The sequence below is a fragment of the Muntiacus reevesi genome, chromosome 15 (genome assembly GCF_963930625.1).
Source record: "Muntiacus reevesi chromosome 15, mMunRee1.1, whole genome shotgun sequence".
NCBI classification, from domain to species: Eukaryota; Metazoa; Chordata; class Mammalia; order Artiodactyla; family Cervidae; genus Muntiacus; species Muntiacus reevesi.
The window spans coordinates 28425290-28446234 of record NC_089263.1 but is presented as its reverse complement, the minus strand read 5'-3'; the positions used below and the strand labels follow the sequence as shown (position 1 = coordinate 28446234).

The following is a 20945-nucleotide window of genomic DNA, read 5'->3' as shown; positions in this document are numbered from 1 at the left end:
TCCTTCCCTGCCTTCCTCTCTTCCTCTTTCCTTCCAGTCCCCCCACACCTCTCCCCACCATCTTTGCACAGTAGAGATCCAACTTATTATCTTCTTTTTTGGATTATGCCAATCCCAAATGACTGCATTCTGTGTGATTCCCATTTTGCAGCATGCTTGAAATGACAAAATTCTAGAGATGGAGAACAGATTAGTGGTTCTATTAGTCATGGATCTCCAGAGACACAGAACAAATAGGACAACGTATAAGAACTCTTTACCTAACTCTAGGTCCATAGTTGTACTTTTTACTTTTATTATATGGTCAACTTTGAGTTAATTTCTGTATAAATGAGGTTTGAGTTTAGCTTCCTTTTATTTCTTATGGATTTCCAATCGCTTCATCACCATTTCTTTGAAAAGACTATCTATCCTCCATTGAATTCATTTGCTTCTCTGTCAAAAATCATCTCAGTATATTTGTGTGGGGTTATTTCTGAGTTCCCTATTCTGTTCCATGGATCTCTGTGTCTAACTCTCCGTCAATACCAGGCACTGTGTCAGGAGCTCTACATTCATTACTTACGGATCTTACATCAGCTACAGTGTTCTTGCTCCAATTTTATAGACGAGGAAGTGAACTCTGGCACCTAAGTGACTTGCCCAGGCCAAAGCTGGAGCTATGACTGAAAAGCAGGTCTGCCTTACTCCGCAATGTGTATCTTTCCTTCTACTGCTGTTGTCACCTTGCCTCCCCCTCCTTTTAAAAATTATCTGAAATTAGTAGACTGAGCATCTAATATTGTTTATTCATTCATTCAACATTTATTAATTGCTTCCTCAGTGTCTTGGTGCTGGAGACGCAAAGATGAGAAAGACAGGGCATGTGGCTTTACAACATCTAGAAATCTGGTCAATGAAGAACTGAACCCGTGTCTCTTGAGTCCCTTGCATTGGCAAGTGGATTCTTTACCACTGTGCCTCCTGGGAAGCCTGGCAATGAAGAACAGGAGTCTCTGAAAGGTGGTCCTTGTCCTCCTCCTCCTCCCCCCATGCCTGATCCCACTGTGGCCTTGGCTCTGGCCCACCAATGCCCAAGAACAGCCTCTGGTGGGCGTGATGCAGAGTTCCCTGGCAGGGTAAGATCCTTGCATCCTTGTGCCTCTGGGAAAAATCAGACTTGCTGTGTGAGGATTTGCTTCATGACACCTCAAGGTGCACAGCGACAGCAGCTCTTTCCCTTCCGTGAATGCCAGGGACGTGGCGAGCCCCTGCTTGATGAGCTGCCCATGGCCTCACGCTCCAGGCAGCCCACTGTGCTTTGGTCAGGATGCGTTTTTTCCCATAGACCCTTTCCCCAGAAAAATGTCCCCAGAGACAATTCTCTAAGTGGACTTGGGTTGTCAGGAAGCTGTCCATTTTTTTCTGGACACAGGTTCTCTCATGCATTAGAAGCAACCCTGGGGAATGGTGACGAGGGGGGCTTCTTGGAGAGCAGAAACAGGCTGCCACGCTGGCTGACTAAGAGGTTCCTTCCCCATGACCAGGAGGCAGGACAGGCACCTGGGGCTCTGTCTCCCTCCTCTTCTGCAGGAGGACTGATGAAGGCCATGTCCTGCTCTGACACCAACCGTCAGAAGCCTGCAGGTCCACAGGTGGCCTGGGGCAGCCCGAGGGGAGAGGCAGCACTTCATATGGAGATGGGCGCTTGCCTGACTCAGCAGTTGGGGAGATGGTGGCTGGAGGACGCTCTTTCTGTGGCTCAGACACCTTAGGGAGGTCTGAAGGAGTCTGTGTCTATGTCTCCTGCTCCCGCTTATCTCTAGGCCCCAGGTTCCCAGTGAAGGACCCTTGGACACTTCTTCCTGTGTCGTTGACCATAGCTGGCATCCCTTTGAAAATGAACCTCGGCCTTCAGAGCTGATGCTCCTTGGGGTGACACAGGTGTCAGTGGACAACCGGACTCTTGGGCATTTGATCAGCAAAACCCAGCTCTCTGAACTCACATGCCCCTGCAAGCCCAGGACAGAACTCCCAGCCTTGAAGTTCCACCCACTGCTCCTGGCTATGTGGGGGCTGTTTGAGATGTTCCTGGGTCAAAAACCAATAATGTTAAAGATGACACCCCTCGTCTGGTCCCTGGGTCCTGGGGTGCAGGGCCTGAGCGAAAAGTCTGGATGCCCCCAGAGACTCCTCCTGTTCTGCAACAGTGAGGGACCTTTGTGGGGGTGGCCCACACCTCTGGGAGCCACACTCAAGGCTATGGCAGGAGCAGCAGAGGTATGTGGCAAGTGGTCCAGCGAGGCGGCTTGCAGACCACGTGGTCCAGCGAGGCTGCCTGCAGACCATGTGGAGAGGCAAGCTGGCTTTCCACACCCTTCCTGGGCGTGTCTTTCAATGGCAAACCACAAACCTAGGAAGTGGCTGAGCAGGAAGAAGCCTGACTGCAAAGGGGTTGCTAGGAATTTCTAAAGCCTTCTTGCTACCGTGAACTCACCTAATTCTTATAATGTCCAGTAACAGGTGGGGGAGGGGTACGTGGTTCCTCTACTATTGTATTTAAACAGGTTCACAGATGGGCCAGTTTGATTAGAAAAAGGTTAATTTATAGTTTTAGACTGCTATATTAACAAAATTATATTATAAAATCTATTAAAATGGAACATTTAATAATATTCATAGCCTGTTAAGACCAATTTCTACTTACGAGGAAATGGGTGCTGTTTATTATAAATCAATCCTATATGAAAAAGCACAGTTTGTTGTTGTCAAATAGATTGGAAATGAAATGTCGCATTGTATCTGGTTTGGGAAATCACAAAACATAGGTTGGCATTTAACTGTGAGCTGTGCATAAAAGTCAGATTGAAAACAGAGTTCATGACCTGTGGTGTGGGGTTATTCTGTTTGGCTCCACAAAATTTCCAAATGACTCAGTTTTATAAACATGGGGTGTTGGTTCTAAGTGGCAAGAGATAATGTTTCAAGCTGCTCTTGCAAAAACATTTCTTCCCCCAAAATCACATTTTGGGTGTGCTGAGTCTGTTTCCAGTAAATAAACTACAAGCTCTGGTGTGACTGTCCATGGGTGTCAGTCTCAGCCATCAGAGCTGCCTGACAGCTGTGCGGGTACTGCTGTTCCAGCCCCTTGTTCAGCTCAGCATCCCCTCCCGTCTGTGACCAGCTCTTCAGAGACTGCACGACGCAGCTCTCTGGGTCACTGAAGCGGGAACCCCTTCACTGTGAGGGTGCCCTGACCCCCATGTGGCCTCTGGATGGAACTCCATCCAGGCTATTTACATTTAGGAGGAAAAACTATTTAAATAATTACATTATATATTTACTTCCTAAAAACAGAATAGAAACAGATGGCATTACCATCTCTCAGGAGTGAGGCAGCCCTCCCCGCATCTTCTCCCATCCTGAACGTTGCTGAGTCACCAGGTGTGAGTTGCTGTTTTATCCCAAGCAAACTCTGGCTTCGGTACTACTTCCTGGGCTCTGTCTCTGGAGGTGCCTATTCCCTGATTACCACCCTCTTTGGTCAAGTCTCCTTTTTGGAAGTCTCACCATCCACCCTACTAACCTGCCCTACTGACCCTTTATGGGCTGTGAGCATTCCTTGGGGACGGCCCTCCTTCCTCAGTGTCTTCTTCTGTCAAGTGGGCACAGAACATGTAGAGGGTCAAATGTTGCCCTTGGAAAGTACTTACAAGTACTTAAAAGTGCCTGCAAGTACTGGTGTGACCTTGGGGTGTGAGTTTTGCAGAGCCATCTGAGGACGTGGGATGGGGAGCCATGAATGTTGTGCCGTGGGCATGAGAGGATGCTTCCTGCAAGCTGCAGGACCAGGGTCCAGGTATTCTGGGGCCAAAGGACAAACATCCTTGCTGTGGGGAAAGCAGGGGGCCATGAATCACCTGTGGAAGTTACCAAGAACATACATGTAACTGTTATTTACAAAGTTCTAAAATGTGCTGGTGAAGCTTTGCCCACTCAATCCCTCCAGCCCCAGCTTTCCCACTGCAAGCAAGCCCTGCCCTCTCCCATGGGAAACCTAGCCTGTAGACGACCAACCTCAGCAGCTGCAGGTGACGGGTAGGGGGGTAGGCAGAAAGAGCTGGAAGGGCGCAGTGGTACTTTCAACACAGGGAAGGATGAGAGGTTTCCATCTAGTCAAAGCTTTGGTTTTTCCAGTTGTCATGTATGGATGTGAGAGTTGGGCCATAAAGAGCTAATGCTTTTGAATTCTTTGAAATTTGAAGTCTTCCTCAGAGGACTCCTGAAAGTCCCTTGGACCACAAGGAGATCAAACCAGTCAGTCCTAAAGGAAATCAACTCTTAATATTCATCGAAGGACTGATGCCGGAACTGAAGCTCCAATACTTTGGCCACCTGATGTGAAGAGCCTACGCACTGGAAAAGACCCTGATGCTGGAAAAGATTGAGGGCAAGAGGAGGAGATGACAGAGGATAAAATTGTTGGATGGCATCATCGACTCAATGGACATGAGTTCGAACAAACTCTGGGAGATAAAGGAGAGGGAAGCCTGGTATGCTGCAATCTATGGGGTCACAAAGAGTTAGATGTGACTTAGCGACTGAACCCAACAACATGGAATTTTTAAGCCCTTAGGAGCTTGGACACACTTAGATAAGATGCAATGGGCCAAGCAGAAGGAATTGAGTGGTGGGAAGAAGGGAGGCCCATGTCAAGTCCTGGAACATGTTTATCTAATTCTGAGGCTCTCAGAACTTTGCTCTTCAAATGCAAGAACAAGACAGCTGCTCTCTCTGGGCCTGTGATGACTGTACCTGTTGGCCTCCATCCCAGGGTTTTGGGAGGTCCAGGGAGAACCTTCCACAAAGTGTTCTTTGCTTGGGCAGGGGCATGGCTGTGCTCGGCAGTAGGGGAGCAGCAGGTGTCCTAGACCTTGACACTCTGAGTCCCACACCCCCATCTCCTTCCCAGGCTCCAAGAACACAGTCCTGGAGGCTCAGACCTGAGCCTGGGCCTAGCTGTGGTCTGAGAGTCTTATCTTGGCTTCCGAGGATGATGCCTGGTTCTATCTCAGAAACTGGTGTTACTATACTTTGCCAGTCTCTCTCCCAGCTGAGCTGTGGGCACAGATTGGCACTCTGTTTTCTTGTCTGCTGCACCAAGGGAGAGCTGCAGGCAAGAGAACCAAAGGGGCCAGCAGGTGCATGACAAAGAAACCCCTTATCCCCAGTCCCGGCCCTTCTTCCTGAAGCCTCCAGGCTGGCGGCACCAGTCCCTGAGTTTGGAGCACCAGACAGTAGAGTTCATAATAGCCACTTGTGAGCTGTCTCTGGAGCCCAGGTCACCTGGAGAGGCCCTGCCTCACTCAGACCCATGCCTGTGGCCTTGCTGACCCCTGGAAGGAAGGAATTCACACTCAAGTTCTCACCGTGTGAGGTGTGGGCCATCCAGGACCGTCACTGTCCTGAGTGTGCTGTCAGAGTGAATACTTGTTGAACGAACCTCCCCGTGCCTCAAGCTGTGCATGTATACACGAGAGAGCTGGAGCTCACCCTCATCCTGTCCCCCTGACCAAGGGCCAGCTGTCTGTCTCCAGTCCCAGCCCCAGCTCTCGGAGCACCTTGGACCCACGGCAGGCTCTCCAGGCCCTCGACCACACATCCAGTGCTCCTGCTCTTTGTTCTGCTGAACCTCGCCAGTGGGATCACCCCTTCCCCTGGAGCAGAGTTATAAGACTAGCCATGTTCCAAACATCTGCTGGGGTGTGGATCTACAGAGCTTGCAGAATATTACTTTGTAAAAAAATTTCACCACCAGGATCCCCACACATGAGCTGCTAAGGGGCAGAGGGCTCACAGACACTGACCAGGCCACTGATGGATCTGAACGCAGCATCTGCTGGTTAAGAAGGTGATAATGATGAACTGAGCCAGAAGTAATGAGAAATGTGGCAGTTCCTCATTCATTCCCAAGGGCTTGAGTAACCAGGTATTCTCATTCTGTCTGTACTGGTTTGCCTGGGTGGCCATGACGATGAAAGACAGAGTGAGGGGCTTAAAAAGCAGCCATTCGTTAATAATAGTCTGGAGCCTGGAGGTCCAAGGTCAGAGTGTCAGCAGAGTCATTTCTTCCTGAGGCCTCTCTCCTTGGCTTGTGTCCTCTTGCGATTTCCTCTTCGTGTGTGTCTCTGTCCTAATCCACTCTTCTTATAAGACCAACAGTCACAGTGGATGAGAGTCTACCTTAATCACCTCATTTTTCTTTAATTACCCCTCTGAAGACCCCATCTCCAAATACAGTCACAATCTGAGGCCTGGGGGATAGGACTTCAACACGTGAATGCAGACCTTACCGAGATTGCCTCTCCCTTCATGACAAGCCAGGGTACCTTAACTCAGACAAAGGACCTGTCATCAATTCACCGAGGGAATGCAGGATCTGGTCTGATGCTTTCCTGCTATTTACCAGTCTCCGAGGTCACGCATGGCCCCGAGGTTCCTGCAGAACTGATGAGGAAAACTTTCCCTGAGCATCATTATGAGGTTATAGACTGAAGCAACTTCATCATGGTACCACTCCTTCCAGTGATGATCCTCTCTATCCACCTTGCCTGTGGGAGCCTCATCCATCAGCCCAGGAGCCCTCCCGATACCACCCCCTTGTTTCTTCCAGGACAAGATGCACTAGGATCTTTGTGTGTACTTCCTGTCCCAGATCTGGTAATCCTTTTAGACATGGGAGTTTGGGGTCAAACAGAACCTGCTTGCTGCTGGGGGTGGTGGCAGGTGCTTGTCTGGAACAAAAGGTGAGGAGGCTGCAGGTGAGGCGGAGTCACCTGGTCATCTCTGACATTCCTGAAATGTCCCACCTGCCCCAGGGTGCCTGCCTGCCCCACACTGTTGAGTGTGTGTGAGAACCAGCCCCCTAACTGCCTGGGGCTAAGTTGGGTTTTGGTGACCTGCAGCCAAAGTCAAAGGGGTTCTAACCATCACCAGGGAGCCCTGTGAATGGAGGGAGGCATGGCAGGGAAGGGCAGGAAGGAGGATGGTTTCCTCACTACCTTTCCTCTCACTGAGCATCCTTGGTCCTCGTAGGCAAGGATGCTATAGGGGTGGTGATGTCAGAGTCTGTAAAGAGCTTCCTGGGCAACTCCTGGGCGGGCAGAGTGCAACCCAGCCTAAAGGTACAGAGCTGGAGACCTTCTGGAAGGAGGGAGTGAGAAGCCCCTCACCAGGCCGAGGTCTCACTTCAGCAGGATCAGAAGGCTTCTGGTTTGGGGAGGTTGTCCTGGCCTAAACCCAGGGCTCTAGGAGAGAAAACCTCTGAGTGTGAAATTCCCTGGTGGCATTTAGATCTCAGAGGCATAGGAATGTGCCATCAAGTCAGTCGCCAGGAGCCAAGTCTGGCTCTGGCTCTCAGTAGGACCACCCACCCCATGCCTGCCCCTCCTCCTATGGGGGCACAGCCATGGGTGGGATGCACAGCGCATGTGCCACCCTCACCTGGTCAGCCCCAAATCTGACATCCACAAACAGTGCATAGCCTGGGAGGAGGGCTGCTTTTTTTTATGCGCTTAAATAAACTAGATTTTCTCCTAAGGAGCACAGCATTGACAGCCTCATGCACCACTGCTTTTTAGGGAATTGACAGCCTAACAGCTAATGTGGTTTATTTCCAGATGAGGATCTGAAGCACATCCCCCCACACCCTTTTTTTTTTTTTTTTTTTTTCCCCCACTTTTGCCATTCCCTAGATAAGTGGTCATTGCTGGTGAAATAAACAGGAGAGTCCAGATGCAACTGCCTGGAAACATCACATTCTCTCCCCGATTCAGAGCTGGCTCAGTGAATCCCCACCTACCAACTCACCCCCTCCTTCCTCTGATGCACTCATTTCTCAGGTTGCTCTGCAGCTGGAAAACTGCAAGTGTGGAGCTCAGCCTTATAAGTAAGATGCCAGCACAGGTACTGGAGGAAGGTGGTCTTCCCGAATAAAATGACTAAGTTTCAAGAAAAGAGCCATTTGGCCCAGCCTGGGGTGTGGATATGATGCCTGGTGCTACAGCATCTATTCTATAACCACGAGGCTGAAATCACACAATAAGGATGGTGGACCAGGGAGAGGCTGGGGCCTGAGTCCCTGAGGATGTCTAGGGCTAATGCACCAGCCCTGGACCACCTACCTCAGGACTCCCTGTTACAGAGGCAGAGCAGCAACCACCCTTGCAGCCCAATGCTATTTGGAGTAATCTTTTGGGTGCTAACACATGGCTTTCTGTGGTTGCTTCCACTTTCTTGGCCTCATAAAGGCTGAGAAGAGAGGATAAGCCTGTTCCCCAAGCAGATTCCTAATGTTTTTTCAGTTTCTCGCCACTATCCCCAACCACTAGGTAACAATGGTGGAATTGCTAGGATCTGGTATTTGTGGAAAGCCACTGGCAGTCTCTGATGTCAAGCCAGAAGGTAGGACAGCATCCCACAGTTCCTGTGGGGTAGGCTTCCTCTGGTGAAGGCTCCTCGGACAGTGTCTGCTCTGTTCCTCCTGCCCACAGCAGATCCTTTCAGGGAGACACTGGGTGGCTAGGAAGGAGGCCAGCTGAGGCCTTGAGGTTTATCTTCGAAGGAACATGTATGGATCAGGGGACAGGTCTGATTCTGGGACAGGCAGTATCATTCCCAGAGATGACTGAGAACTTCAGTGTGTGGAGGGACTATCCCTTGGTGGTCACTTCACAACTAAATGGTGAGGTCCTTAAACATGTCAAATTAGAAAGAGACCAATGGGAAAATGGGTGGAAGAGAAAGGGCAGAGGATGGAGTGGGGTGATGAGGATGAACAAGGGGAGGTGAAGGCGGTCACTCCCAGGGAGGTGGGTGTTACTGCACAACAGAGAAGGGGACAGGCTGGGAGGTCTCGTGGAACCCCTTGGGCCACACAGTGAGGACGTGGCAGCACCCAGACCCAATGCCGTCATGCCTCTATGACAGGTGCTTGCTGGGCCATGCCAGCAACATGCCAGCCACATCCCTGCATTGGCATAGCACTTTTGCTCAGCTCCATCTGTCCATTCTTCCCAATTAGAATAATCACTCTCCTCCTGAATGGAGCTCGTGCCTGTTTGGGGCATATACTGCCTGGTACAGAATGTGGCTTGTATGCAATGTGGCTTGGTAGGCTTGCCTGTCTCCTCTACAAGGTGGTGAGGGCCCAAGGCAAGGACACTTCATCTTTGGGTCCTTCAAACCTGCAAGCAACAGGTGCTTCACTGAATGGACCCTCAGCCCCAGGCACATAGGACCTCTGAACTTCAGGCCAACGGGAGGAGCAGGAAGCACGGTTTTGTCTACCAGCACGCACGAGCGAGGGTGGCACGGAGACGTGTTGGTAGCAATACTTAAAGCCTCAGAGTCTGCAGAGCATTCGTGTTCTCTCCCAATGTGTGAGGGCCTAAGGTGCAGCACAGAGGTCACCCAGCCAGTGGGAGCCACTTACAGGTGCTGTGCTTCTGCTTGTGCAATGGCTGTGAGAACTGAATGGGTCAATGTGCAGCCCGGGTCACAGGAAGACCGTGGAGGCAGGGAGCGCACGGCTACGAGGAGGGAGCCAGCAGGGGGCGCTGTAGGAGCCCACGGCACAGCCCCTCAGACACCACGATGGGACCAGAGCCCACTTAGGGAAAGCAAGTTTTCAGAGGTGACACCTTACCTCTGTAACGCTCCCTGCTAAGCTGTGGGAGCGCCTCTACATTTGTCCCTTTATTGACGAGCACCTTCAGACTGGCCTGGAAAGCATCCAAAAGCAGTACCTGGAAGGCCTGAAAGGCAGCTCAGTGCCTTCCGTGAGGAGGGGTCTCGGCTCTGAAGGCCCTGCTCAGTGGCTAGAGACGCCAGCTCCACGACCACGATCTTCCCCTCACCAGAGAGTCTCTGCGAGACCGGATGAGTGGCCTGGACCCCCAGTCCTGAGAAAGGGCCCTCATTTTTAAATTTTGGAATAAAACACAGCCAATTTTATTCAAATTCTCCAAAATTTATATGCAACATGCTGTTTCTACAATGTTTCACCTTGATATAATGGTTTTATTATTTCAAATCTTTCTTCTATAGTTTTTTATTTTTTTCTGTACAGTTCAATAGAAGACTAGAGTTCTGAGTTGCCGGGTTAGGAGCCACTGACCTACTTACTACTCATGGCTAACATCTGACTTCTAAGTGACAGTCTTTTGGTCTTTTCAATCACTTGCTGATAGGGTGAGGCTGAGAAAAGGCCCTCTTGTCTCCCAAGAGGCACAGTGAGCTTTGAAAAGAGCTGGAAGCCATGAGGAAGGTGCCAGGTCTCACTGGCCAAAATGCGGAGACAACAGAAAAGGCCTAAATGTGGCTAAAGTGAGATGTCTGTGAACAGCACAGGAAAAGGACGTGATATTCCCTCAGCCAGCTGCAGCCCTGCTTCCCTTCCTTCTGGACTCACATCACCATGGGATGAGCCAACATGGATTTCCTGGGGCCTTGTTCGATAGCAGGGACCCTGAAATCACTCAGTCTTTCCTTCCTTTGGTCCCCTGAGGGTTCTCTGTCTAACCAGACACAGAAGTGAAAAAGGAAGAGTTCCTCCTTCATTGCTCAGTTAATCACACATCCATCAGCAATTAACATTTCAAACAAAATCCCACCATCTCCACAACAGACATATAACGTGCTGGCTAAACACCGGCCCCACACAAGTCTGTGTAACTGTGGCTGGAATTGTGCAGTGCACAGCCTGTGGGCCCAGCTTGGTAGGACTTTCTGCAGCACTGAAATGACAGGAAGCTCCCATGTAATGATTTGAATGGAAATATCCATCTTTTGATTCAAAAGCTTACTGCAGAGCAGAGGCTGGCGAACATTTTTCATGAAGCACTCATCAGTGAATGGTTTAGTCTCTGCATGCCACACAGTGTTTGACACTGCTTCTCAACTGCTGTTAGGGTACAGAAGCAGTAGCCACAGATTATTCGCCTTTGAATGAGTGTGCCTATGGTCCAATAAAACTTTATTTACAAAGAAAGTGAGCTATAGTTAGGTGATTGCACTAGAACAGCTTTTAAAAATTACATCTGAGATTAACTGCATCCATATAAAATATGCATAGAAGTGAAGGGAACCACAGTAAAGGCTAGATAAGGGTGACAGAATTATTAATTTCTTCATATTTTAAAGTGATTTAGTCATATATATTCTTTTTCAGATTCTTTGCCCTTAGTAGTTATTAGAAAATATTGAGTATAGTGCTATACAGTAGGTCCCTGTTGTTTATTTTATATATAGTAGTGTGTATATCCGAATTTATCCTTCCCCACTCCTCCCTTTGGTGACCATAAGTTTGTTTTTTGTGTCTGTAAGTCTGTTTCTGTTTTGTAAATAAGTTCATTTGTATCTTTTTTTAGATTCCTCATGTAAGTGATATCACATGATATGTCTTTCTCTGACTTACTTCACTTAGTATGATAATCTAAACTTCTTACGTATGATAATCTATGATAATGATCATCTAAATCCATTCCATCCATGTTGTTGCAAATGGCATTATTTTCAATGATATTGTTTGCATGCATATGGTAGTTTTAGGCAAAACCCATCACTGCTGAGTGCACTTCTCAAGGGAGGGCTCCACATTCCACCTCCTGCCCTCCTGGCCCCTCTGTTCCCCACCATCATCAAGTGGCAGCAGGCATACCTTGTTCTCTCTGCTGGTCTCTCTGCTCCATGGACACAAGGGCAGAGAAATGAGCTTGGTCGTAGGCCAGAACCAGAGGTGAGCAGTGGCATCTGTTGGGAGGTACCTCCAAAGGCAGGTAAATCCCTCCGAAGGGGATTGGAGCGAATGCTGCAGACACAGACAAAGGTGAGGAGGGCATGTGGAGCGGAGGGATCACAGACAGCAGCTCTCACCAACCCGGGGGACGTGACAGGGCAGAGGGAACGGAGGGTGGGCTCAGGCTGCAGCCCCGGGTTCTATCATCATCCATCATCCACTCCACAGTAGAGGGGCCTCCTCCCACCCAGCCAGAGCTCCCTGGGAGCCCACAATGGATTAGGAAGCCCAGGCTCACAGGGGCCAGGCTTATTAGTCCCCAAGCCCTGGGCCTGACCAGGGCACCCTCCCCAACCTGCCTCCCTGGGCAGCGTCCTCCTGGCTTGTGGGTCCCCGTGCCTTGTCAGGCTGCACCTTGGGAACAAGAGGGCCAGGGCTGAGGGGACCTGCTGTGACCTGCTGGGCCTGCCTGCCGCCCTGAGGCCTGCTCAGGTGATCAGCCAGGACGTGCCCTAATGGCTACCTGGAAACCTGTGTTTTCCTGTGTTCACAAAAGCACCGGCACACAGAAAAACACCCGTGCTGCTCCAGACCTTGTCTGTTCTAGGTTTTGAGAAACTCAGTGAGAGCACTCCAGGCCCAAGTTGTAAGTAAGACGGGAAATGAGAGATGGGGACTGGCTCCTTCAGCAACTGGGACATAATCTTGTTCATTTCCTTACCCAAAGGGCGAAAAGGCCTAAATTCTTACTGAGATAAATACATGCCCTGATATGACCTCTACTTTTTAATCACAAAGGACCTTGTCTCTTAGCCTTGGAGTCAGTGACTCACTGCCCTTCTCTGAGTGGAAGGAAAGGACAGTCGACCTCAGGGATGACTTTGATGAGCTCAGGATTCCTCCCCACCCTTGCTCCGTCTATATCAGTGACTGTGCTTCTGGCCTCTCTCTCTGTTGAGAGGCAAGGTGGGTCCAACCTTTGAGAGGGCTAGACAAGGGAAGGAGGTGTGGACCCAGTTCTGTGGGATCTGACGAGTATAGGGACCCAAGAGCTGCGGACCCTGGCAGGCCTGTGTCACTGGAAGTGACCAGTGTACCCCAGGCCCCTGCCCTCTGTGGTTATACCAGCCATGACATGTAGGCCACTTGCACTGGAATGACCCTTCTGGTCCCTCCCCTTCAGAGAGCCCACAGGCAGTATCCTGTGGGCTCTAGCTGAAAGGCTGGAGGGAGAACACGCCTGGAGCCCTCCCTCCCTGGGTTGATCCTGCTTCCTCCAAGGCTTCAGCCAGGGAGGGGGCACATTGTGTGGCCTCTCTGGGCTTTGGGCTTCTCGTCTAAAAAGTGGGAGGCAGTGTCCACCCTGGAAGTGCTGGCCTGGCCGAGGGAGAGGGTGTGTGTGATGGGCCGTGAAGTAGGCACCAGCCCTAGAAAGCCCTCCATCCCTTCCTCCTTTTCCCCAGCTCTGGTTCCATCATAGCCTTTTGGGTGACTTTGCACTTTATGCCTTTCTTGTTTCTTCTTTAAAACATGTAATGGGGGCAGGAGGGGACTCAGGTGGCTGAGTGGCCCTGGGACAAGGCTGGTACTACTGGAAGGCATGGGCAACTGGCAGGGCCAGGGGCCCCTAGGGGTTCATCCCGACTCCTACTTAGCCAGATTTCTCCTGCCGTCAAAACACAGAACTCCCTGAAAGTTCAATGGTTAGGACTCTGGGCTTTTACTTGTCAAGGCCCCAGTTTCAATCCCTGGTCAGGGAACTAAGATGCTACAAGTTGAGTGGTATAGCCAAAAAAAAAAGATAAAAGAAGAGTAATCCCCCCTGCATGGGGAGGAAAAAGAAACATGGAGTTGAGGAGAAATAATAAAGTCTTTGTTCAGGCAAAGTAAAGTTTTGTGTCCTTCTGGAGGCTCAGCTGTTATGTTCAACTGTCTCTTCCTTACTTGGGATGCTACACTTTCTGGGTGATGAATAAAATACATCTGTTTCATTATGGGTAAACTTACCTTCCCCACCTGAGTCCCTCAGCATCGTATCTGCTACGACGACGATGGGTCTCCTTAATATGTGGGCAAGGACGAAAACGTGGAACTCCTCCAGACTCTCGTACACAGGGTCTTCGGCATTGTCCATGCTGGGGACACAGTGAAGCAAGCCTGTCACTGGACCGAGTCAGGAGGGAGCGTGGAGGACAGAACACCCCGCTGTGGCCCTTCCGTACACGGAGCCTGGCCATCTCGGCCCTCTGAAGTCATCTGTGGCCACCTCCCTCCACACCACTCGATGGCGGCAAGCCCACTGGACCAGCTCTCCACCCCTACCCTGGCTGGGTGGGCTCAGGAGAGAAGCTGAGGCAAGGAACCTGGCAACATGGGAGGTGAGCCCCCTTTAAGTCACAGTCTCCCTGGTGCAGAGGCATTCTGCTCAGAGTGTGTGGCCACACGGGGGCTGGTTCTCTGGGGGGCTGAGGAGGAATGGAGGCTCCCCCGTGGGCTCATGCCCACATCCAGCAGCTTAGGCTGAAGCTTTACCCTCAGAGCAGCAGGAATGCCTGGGTACGTTTGATGGGCTGGTGGGACCACTGCTACCAAGATCTGTGGGCCTTTCTAGGGAATACCCCGATGGAAGAGGGGGGTGAGAAGCCTTCCTTGAGTGAAGTGGAGGGAGTGACAGATTGCCAACCAAGCCACTTGGACTCTCCCCAGCCTGGCCCCTGGCTCTTGTCTGAGGCTCAGGGAGAGAGTAGGCTCCAAAATCTGCATCACTCAGGACTCTAAGACATGGGCAGAGGACTAAAGCCTTGATGTCCTCAACAACCAGAGGGAAGACACATGAGAGGGGAGAGCCAGTGCCCCTAGCTTGATGGGGCCTCTGGGGTACCTGAAGGTAGAGGGTGCCCTGAATTAACTGAGGGTGATCTCTGATGACCCTCAGTAGGTGGGGATCAGAGTTAGCAAGTGTGGCCCGCTTGAGGATTCCAGGGTGGGGCTGCCTGGGGGAAGGGCTCTATGTGCATAGCTTGTGGTCAACTGCTTGAGTGGCTTCTAGAACAAAGACTGCATCCACAGGGATGCCTCACAATCACCTTGGAGTTTTGTTGTTATTGCACCTATAGTTTTTTCTGTTCTTTTTTTTTTTGGTGATTCAATACACTTTAATACTTAAAAAAATGGCAATACCAAAAAGTTCACAAAAAAGTTATATATACAAATATAAATTATATTTACAAGTTATATTAAATTATATAATTTTAATTATATAATATATTATATTATATGTTATATATACAAATATAAATAATTTTTTTTCCTTCTGGACCATTTGAAAGTAAATTATCAGCCTGAAATTCCATCACCCTGGTAGAACTTTGTGTGCATTTCTTGTGAACAACGTTACATTTCTATGATACATTCTTCTGTGTAACCATCAGACTCTGGAATTCATCTAATCACTAATGCACTGATGCATGTGATCACGGTTAAAGACCCTAGTCACTACGTGCCAGCTGCCCCAGCAATGCCTTTGTAATAAAAGTTCCAGCTCTGGACAGTGTGCTGTATTCATCTGTAGTGTCTCTTTAGTTGTCTATCTTCAGTTTGGAACATTCCTCAGGGTACTTGACTTTTAGGACCTGGGCTGTTTGGAAGACCACAGGCCTGGTATTGTGTAGAATGTTCATTTATTGTTGTTTAGTCAATAAGTCGTGTCTGACTCTTTGTGATCCCATGGACTGCAGCATGCAAGGCTTCCCTCTCCTTTGCTATCTCCTGGAGTTTGCACAAACTCATGTCCATTGAGTCAGTGACGCCATTCAACCATCTCATCCTCTGTCACCCCCTTCTCCTCCTGCCCTCAATCTTTCCCAGCATCAGGGTCTTTTCCAGTGAGTTGGCTCTTCGCATCAGTTGGCTAATGTATTGGAGCTTCAGCTTCAACATCAATCCTTCCAATGAATATTCAGAGTTGATTTCCTTTAGGATTGACTGCTTTGATCTCCCTGCTGTCCACGGGACTCTCAAGAGTCTTCTCTAGCACCCCAGTTCGAAAGCACCAATTCTGTGCTCAGCCTTCTTTGTGGTCCAACTCTCATATCTGTACATGACTACTGGAAAAACCACAGCTTTGACTAGATGGACTCTTGTTGGTAAAGTTGCTTTTTAAATATGCTGTCTAGGTTGGTCATAACTTTTCTTCCAAGGAGCACGTGTATTTTAATTTCATAACTGTAGTCACCATCTGCAGTGATCTTGGAGCCCAAGAAAATAAAATCTGCCTCTGTCTCCACTTTTTTCTCTCTTTATTTGCCATGAAGTGATGGGACCAGATGCCGTGATCTTAGTTTTTAGAATGTTGAGTTTTAAGTCAGTTTGCTCACTCTCCTCTTTCACCCTCATCAAGAAGCACTTTAGTTCTTTACTTTCTGCCATTAGAGTGGTATCATCTGCATATCTGAGGTTGTTGATATTTCTTCCAGCAGTCTTGATGTCCGTGGTCTGGGTTTGTATTTTCTCACAATCAGAGCAGATTGGTTTATGAGGCATCCTTTTAGTGGTGTCCAGTCGGGTGGCCTGGTGTTGACCAGATACCTCTTGGGGCCATCAGCCAGGCTCCTCCTGCAGAGCTACTCACTTCCCATTCATAATTAATAAACATTTTATGGGAAGGAACTTGGAACCTATAGACACATTCCACTCCTCACCAAGTCTTGATACCATTTATTGATATCAGTCTGGATTCTGGGCTTTTATTTGATTCAGTGGGCTATAACCCATCAGTGTGATTATTCTGATGCTCAGATACCCATCTGGTCATTGGAGCTCTTTCAAGTGGGATCTGTGGCCATGTAACAGCCCCTGTCACTATTTAGAGCACATCCTTACTTTTCAGCACAAGAAGATGGTCCAGGTTGTGAACTAAAAATGCTGCCTGCTGCATCAGCAAACAAAGGGTGTTGCAGCCATCAGTCATTATAGCTGCCCCCACAGTGAGCCCTGAGGAAACTCAGGATGAAAGCAAGATGCCCCCCAACACCATCTAGCAGTCAGCTGCTGCAGCCACTTGCCTCCTCCCAATGATATACTCCAAGTGGACTCAGGATGGGAAAACACAGGATACTGGCCCTAGAGAGCTGAGATGCACATCAAAGCAATCAGTGAACCCAGACTCTTGTATCTCCCCTCCCACACAAAAGCACTAAACTCCTTAACTTGAGATGTTCGGTAATCTTTTGATGTTTTGACTACTTGGTCTTCATTACAAAAAATGCCTATATCCTGGTTCACCTACTTCCCTCTTAGAGGAATCTCTTTGAGCTATCTTAGAGGCTGTGTCCCAGGCTTAAGTCCTCAGTTTTGTCCACTGAACAAAACATCACTCTCAACTTTTTCAGTCAAGAAGATTCATCTTATATCTCTTTTGCCTCAGCCCTGGATTTAGCCATTTCTGTTTTTTTTTCTCAAATGGTGGATAATGGTATTTATAAGCCAAAATATGATTATTGCTAATGTCACTTCCCCTAGACTCGGTAAATAGAGCTGGGTGATGTGTGTTTGTACCCTCACATGAATACACGTACAATTTTCATCTGTCATCTATCTATCCATCTATTATATATCATCTATCTATCTATCCATTATCTATCTATTTACCTATCTATCATCTATCTATCCATCCATCTATTACCAATCTATCTGAAACTTTGAGTCCCCTGATACTGCCCATTCCAATCTAACAACCCAGAGTTCATTCTAATTCCTTTCTTCAAATCTCCACCAGTGATGCTGCCCTTCCCCTGGACACTCTGTCTGGCTCTGACACCCTGGCCGGCCCTGGTCCTCTGTGTCCCGCTACCCCACACCCTGCCCACGGCAGATGCGCACCTTGCTTTGATGAACCGTATGGATTTAGGACTGAATTTTTCAGGGAAGGAAGGGAAGCAAAAGAGGAGCATGTGCCGAGTCTAACACACCACTCATATATCCATGCATGCATGCATCCGTTGGTCCATCCAGCCATGCATATACTCATCCATCCATGAATACATGCATCCATCCTGCTGTTCATCCATCCGTCCATTCACCTGTTCCATCCACCCACCCACCTGTCTGTCCATCCATCCCAGATCTGCACTAGGGCTGGGGCATGTGGTTGTACCACATATATCATCAAGCCTCATAGCCGGACACAGGCAGTAGTGATGGGGGTGTGAGCCCAGCTGGGAGAGGGTTATGGAGATGAGCCTGAAGCAGAGCGAGTCCTGTTCTGGTGTTGAACATGAGAGCCAAAGGTCAACTGTGACTCTGCTTAGTGGCCTGGAAGGTGGAAGAAGGGGTCCCAGCTCCACTCTGGGGGCAGCTGGAGAATCTCTAAATCCTTCCCTACTTGTTCTAGCTCCTTGCTCCTAGGGCACAGGAAGCAGGTTTGAACGGGGGGTGGGTCCTCATTTTGTGCTCTCCCCTCAACACCACGCCATGCCCTTGGGCTTCTGGAGCCTCAGCGAATATTCCTGCTCATTGAATGCAGGCCGGGAACTTTGGCTTGAGGACTCCTCAGGCTGAGGGGCCAATAGGCAAACAGGAGGAGACTTTGGAACCGTGACCTGTGTGTGTGAGTTACTATGATTGAGCCTGTTGGTAGAAATCAGCTTCAGCAAAGCCAGTCCTGAATACTCACGCCCACTTTTCATCCTAAGACTTCACATCAACTTCCTGTGATTTTATTGAGCAAAGCTAGATGCAGGATTGTAAATAGAATCGTGCCTCTGGAAAAAGACACCTAGCATCCCTAAAACACTTAGTTATTGGTTAAGAAGACTAACATGCAATGTAACTGCTTCATCCTCACACTTGGGTGTGTCATGTGTCTGAGAACTTCCTCACAGGCCCTAGACCACAACAGTGTTCCCTCTACTTCATTGTGTATCTGGGGAGGGGGGATCAGGAGCATAGGGACAACCCACCCACCAGTGAAAACCCCCTGAGAAAGATGGGTTCCCTCAGCAGAGGCGGTGGGACCAAGAAGCAAGGATGGTCGAGTGAGTCCAGATGGTGCTGAAGCTGGTGGCAGGAATGAAAAGGTACAGTGCAGATTTGGGGGTGTCTTGGCTTAAATGGCAGTAACAGCCTTAGAGGACATCCCAGCAAGAGCCCATGTCATCGACAAGGAATCCAGTCTGGGCAGCCAGTGGGGTCTTGCCCAAGGGCAGTCATCTGGCCACACAGAGGGGCAGCTTTGGTGCAGCCTCCACCCCGGATACTTTCCCTATCTCCCTCCCCAAGGTGGGGTGTCCACACCTTCTATTTTGCTCAGTGAAGTCCTGCTTTATGGGTCGCAAATGGCCAGTGGCCACTCTCACTCTCCACAATGTACCAATTTAGATGATAAGTTGTATAGTCACCCCATCCATGATTCTCTTTGTGACACAGTTATCAGTATCCTGTGTACCCTCTCATCTGAAAATATAAACATACATGGATGGACCTACAGATGATCATACTGAGTAAAGTAAGTCAGACAGAGAAAGACAAATATAATATGATACCACTTACCTGTGGAATCTAAAAAGCTGATACAAATGAACTTGTTACAAAACAGAAACAGACCCACAGACATAGGAGACAAACTTATGGTTGCCAAAAGGGAAAGGTATTGGAAGGGATAAATCTGGAGTTTGGGATTAGCAGATACACACTACTATATACAAAAATATAGACAACAAAGTCCTACAATATAGCACAGGAAACTATACTTAGTATCTTATAATCCTGTAATGGAAAAGAATCCGAAAAAGAATATGTATATATGTGCAACCGAATCACTTTGCTATACACCTGAAACCAATACAATATTGTAAATCAACTATATTTCCATAAAAACTTAAAAAATACAAACACATACGTGTTTGTGTGTGCACACACATATATAGGACTATGACTGTATGTGCATATTTAGCTTCTACATAAAACCGTCCCCACCACCTCTGGTGAAACGCAGGGTAGTCCATGGACTTTGCTGACTCCTGCGTTTCCTAAGGGTCATCCCAGAGAGGCCTCTGCCATAGCATGCGGGTCTCCTCCCCTCCCACAGCTGCACGGCACTCATTATGCACATGTCAATGAAAACACTGTTTCCTGCCACGTCCATAAACAGAGGATGTTGCAGCCACCAAGCCATCACCTTACAGTTGCCTGGATGGCGAACTCTGAGGGAACTCAGGATGGACAGGATGCCCACCATCAAACCAACAGATGCTGCAGCCACCCCTGAGGGTGCACCTGGAGGACACTAAGGATGATAAAGCCCAGGATACTGGCCCCGGGTTGCTGAGGTGCATATCAAAGGAAAAATTTCAGGGAGCTCAGACTCTTGCACTTTCCCAATACAAAGAAAAGCACTACATTGATGCTCTGACTACTTGGTCTTTGTTGTAAAAACTCCCACATGGCGCTTCCCTTGCCTCTTTGGAGCCATCCTTTGAGCTATCTGAGAGGCTACCTCCTGGGCTTAAGCCCTCAGTTTTGCTTGCTAAGTAAAACATAATTCTCAATGTTTGCGCTGTGCATTTTTTTCAATAGGCACATATGTGTCATTGGCAGCATTTCTGCCAGTGGTGGGGCTTGACCCCTTCTCCCGGGCAGGTTTGGAGCCATGAGGAGATTTTTGATGAGCTGACACATAGGTGGAGAGGGAGCTGGATGGGGAGTCAGCCTGAGGGGCTCACAGGGGCTGAGGCCAGCCAGTGCCCTGGTGGGCCTCTGTATCTGGTCAGGGACCATGCCTGCCCACATGGGCAGCTTTTCAAAAAGATTTCCTAAGGCACAGCAGTGTAGGCAGCCAGGACCGTGCTAAGAGTTACGGTCTTGGGATCCAGGACGGAAGGATGGTGGCACTCTGAGGGGACCCAGAGGGTCTTGGGCTCTGACAAGGAGCTTCTCAATAGTGGCCAAGGTGGCCTGGGGGTGAGGACTCATCTCACTACCTAAAATGAAGAAGCTGGGGTCATCTGTGTGACAAATACTTACTGAGTGCTATAGGTATAGCACGGTTTCTAGGTGTGTGTGTGTGTGGATGTTCATGTGTGCACATGCATGCAGGTCTAAGTGGCAGAGCAGACAATCAACAGATGATGAAACAAGAAAAATTATCAGATATTAATAAGTATGGTGGTAA

At 49.1% G+C, this 20945-nt stretch overlaps 1 protein-coding gene across 1 annotated transcript in view; it reads right to left on the bottom strand.

Moving 5' to 3' along the window:
- The window catches only part of OTUD7A (OTU deubiquitinase 7A), a 379982-nt gene that overhangs the window by 12215 nt on the left and 346822 nt on the right, over nt 1-20945 (bottom strand). The window contains exons 10-11 of the mRNA XM_065906684.1: nt 13784-13911; nt 11699-11848 (exon numbers count right to left, since the gene is read on the bottom strand). Of these exons, the coding sequence (XP_065762756.1) occupies nt 11699-11848; nt 13784-13911 (278 nt within the window). The remainder of the gene's footprint in view (nt 1-11698; nt 11849-13783; nt 13912-20945) is intronic.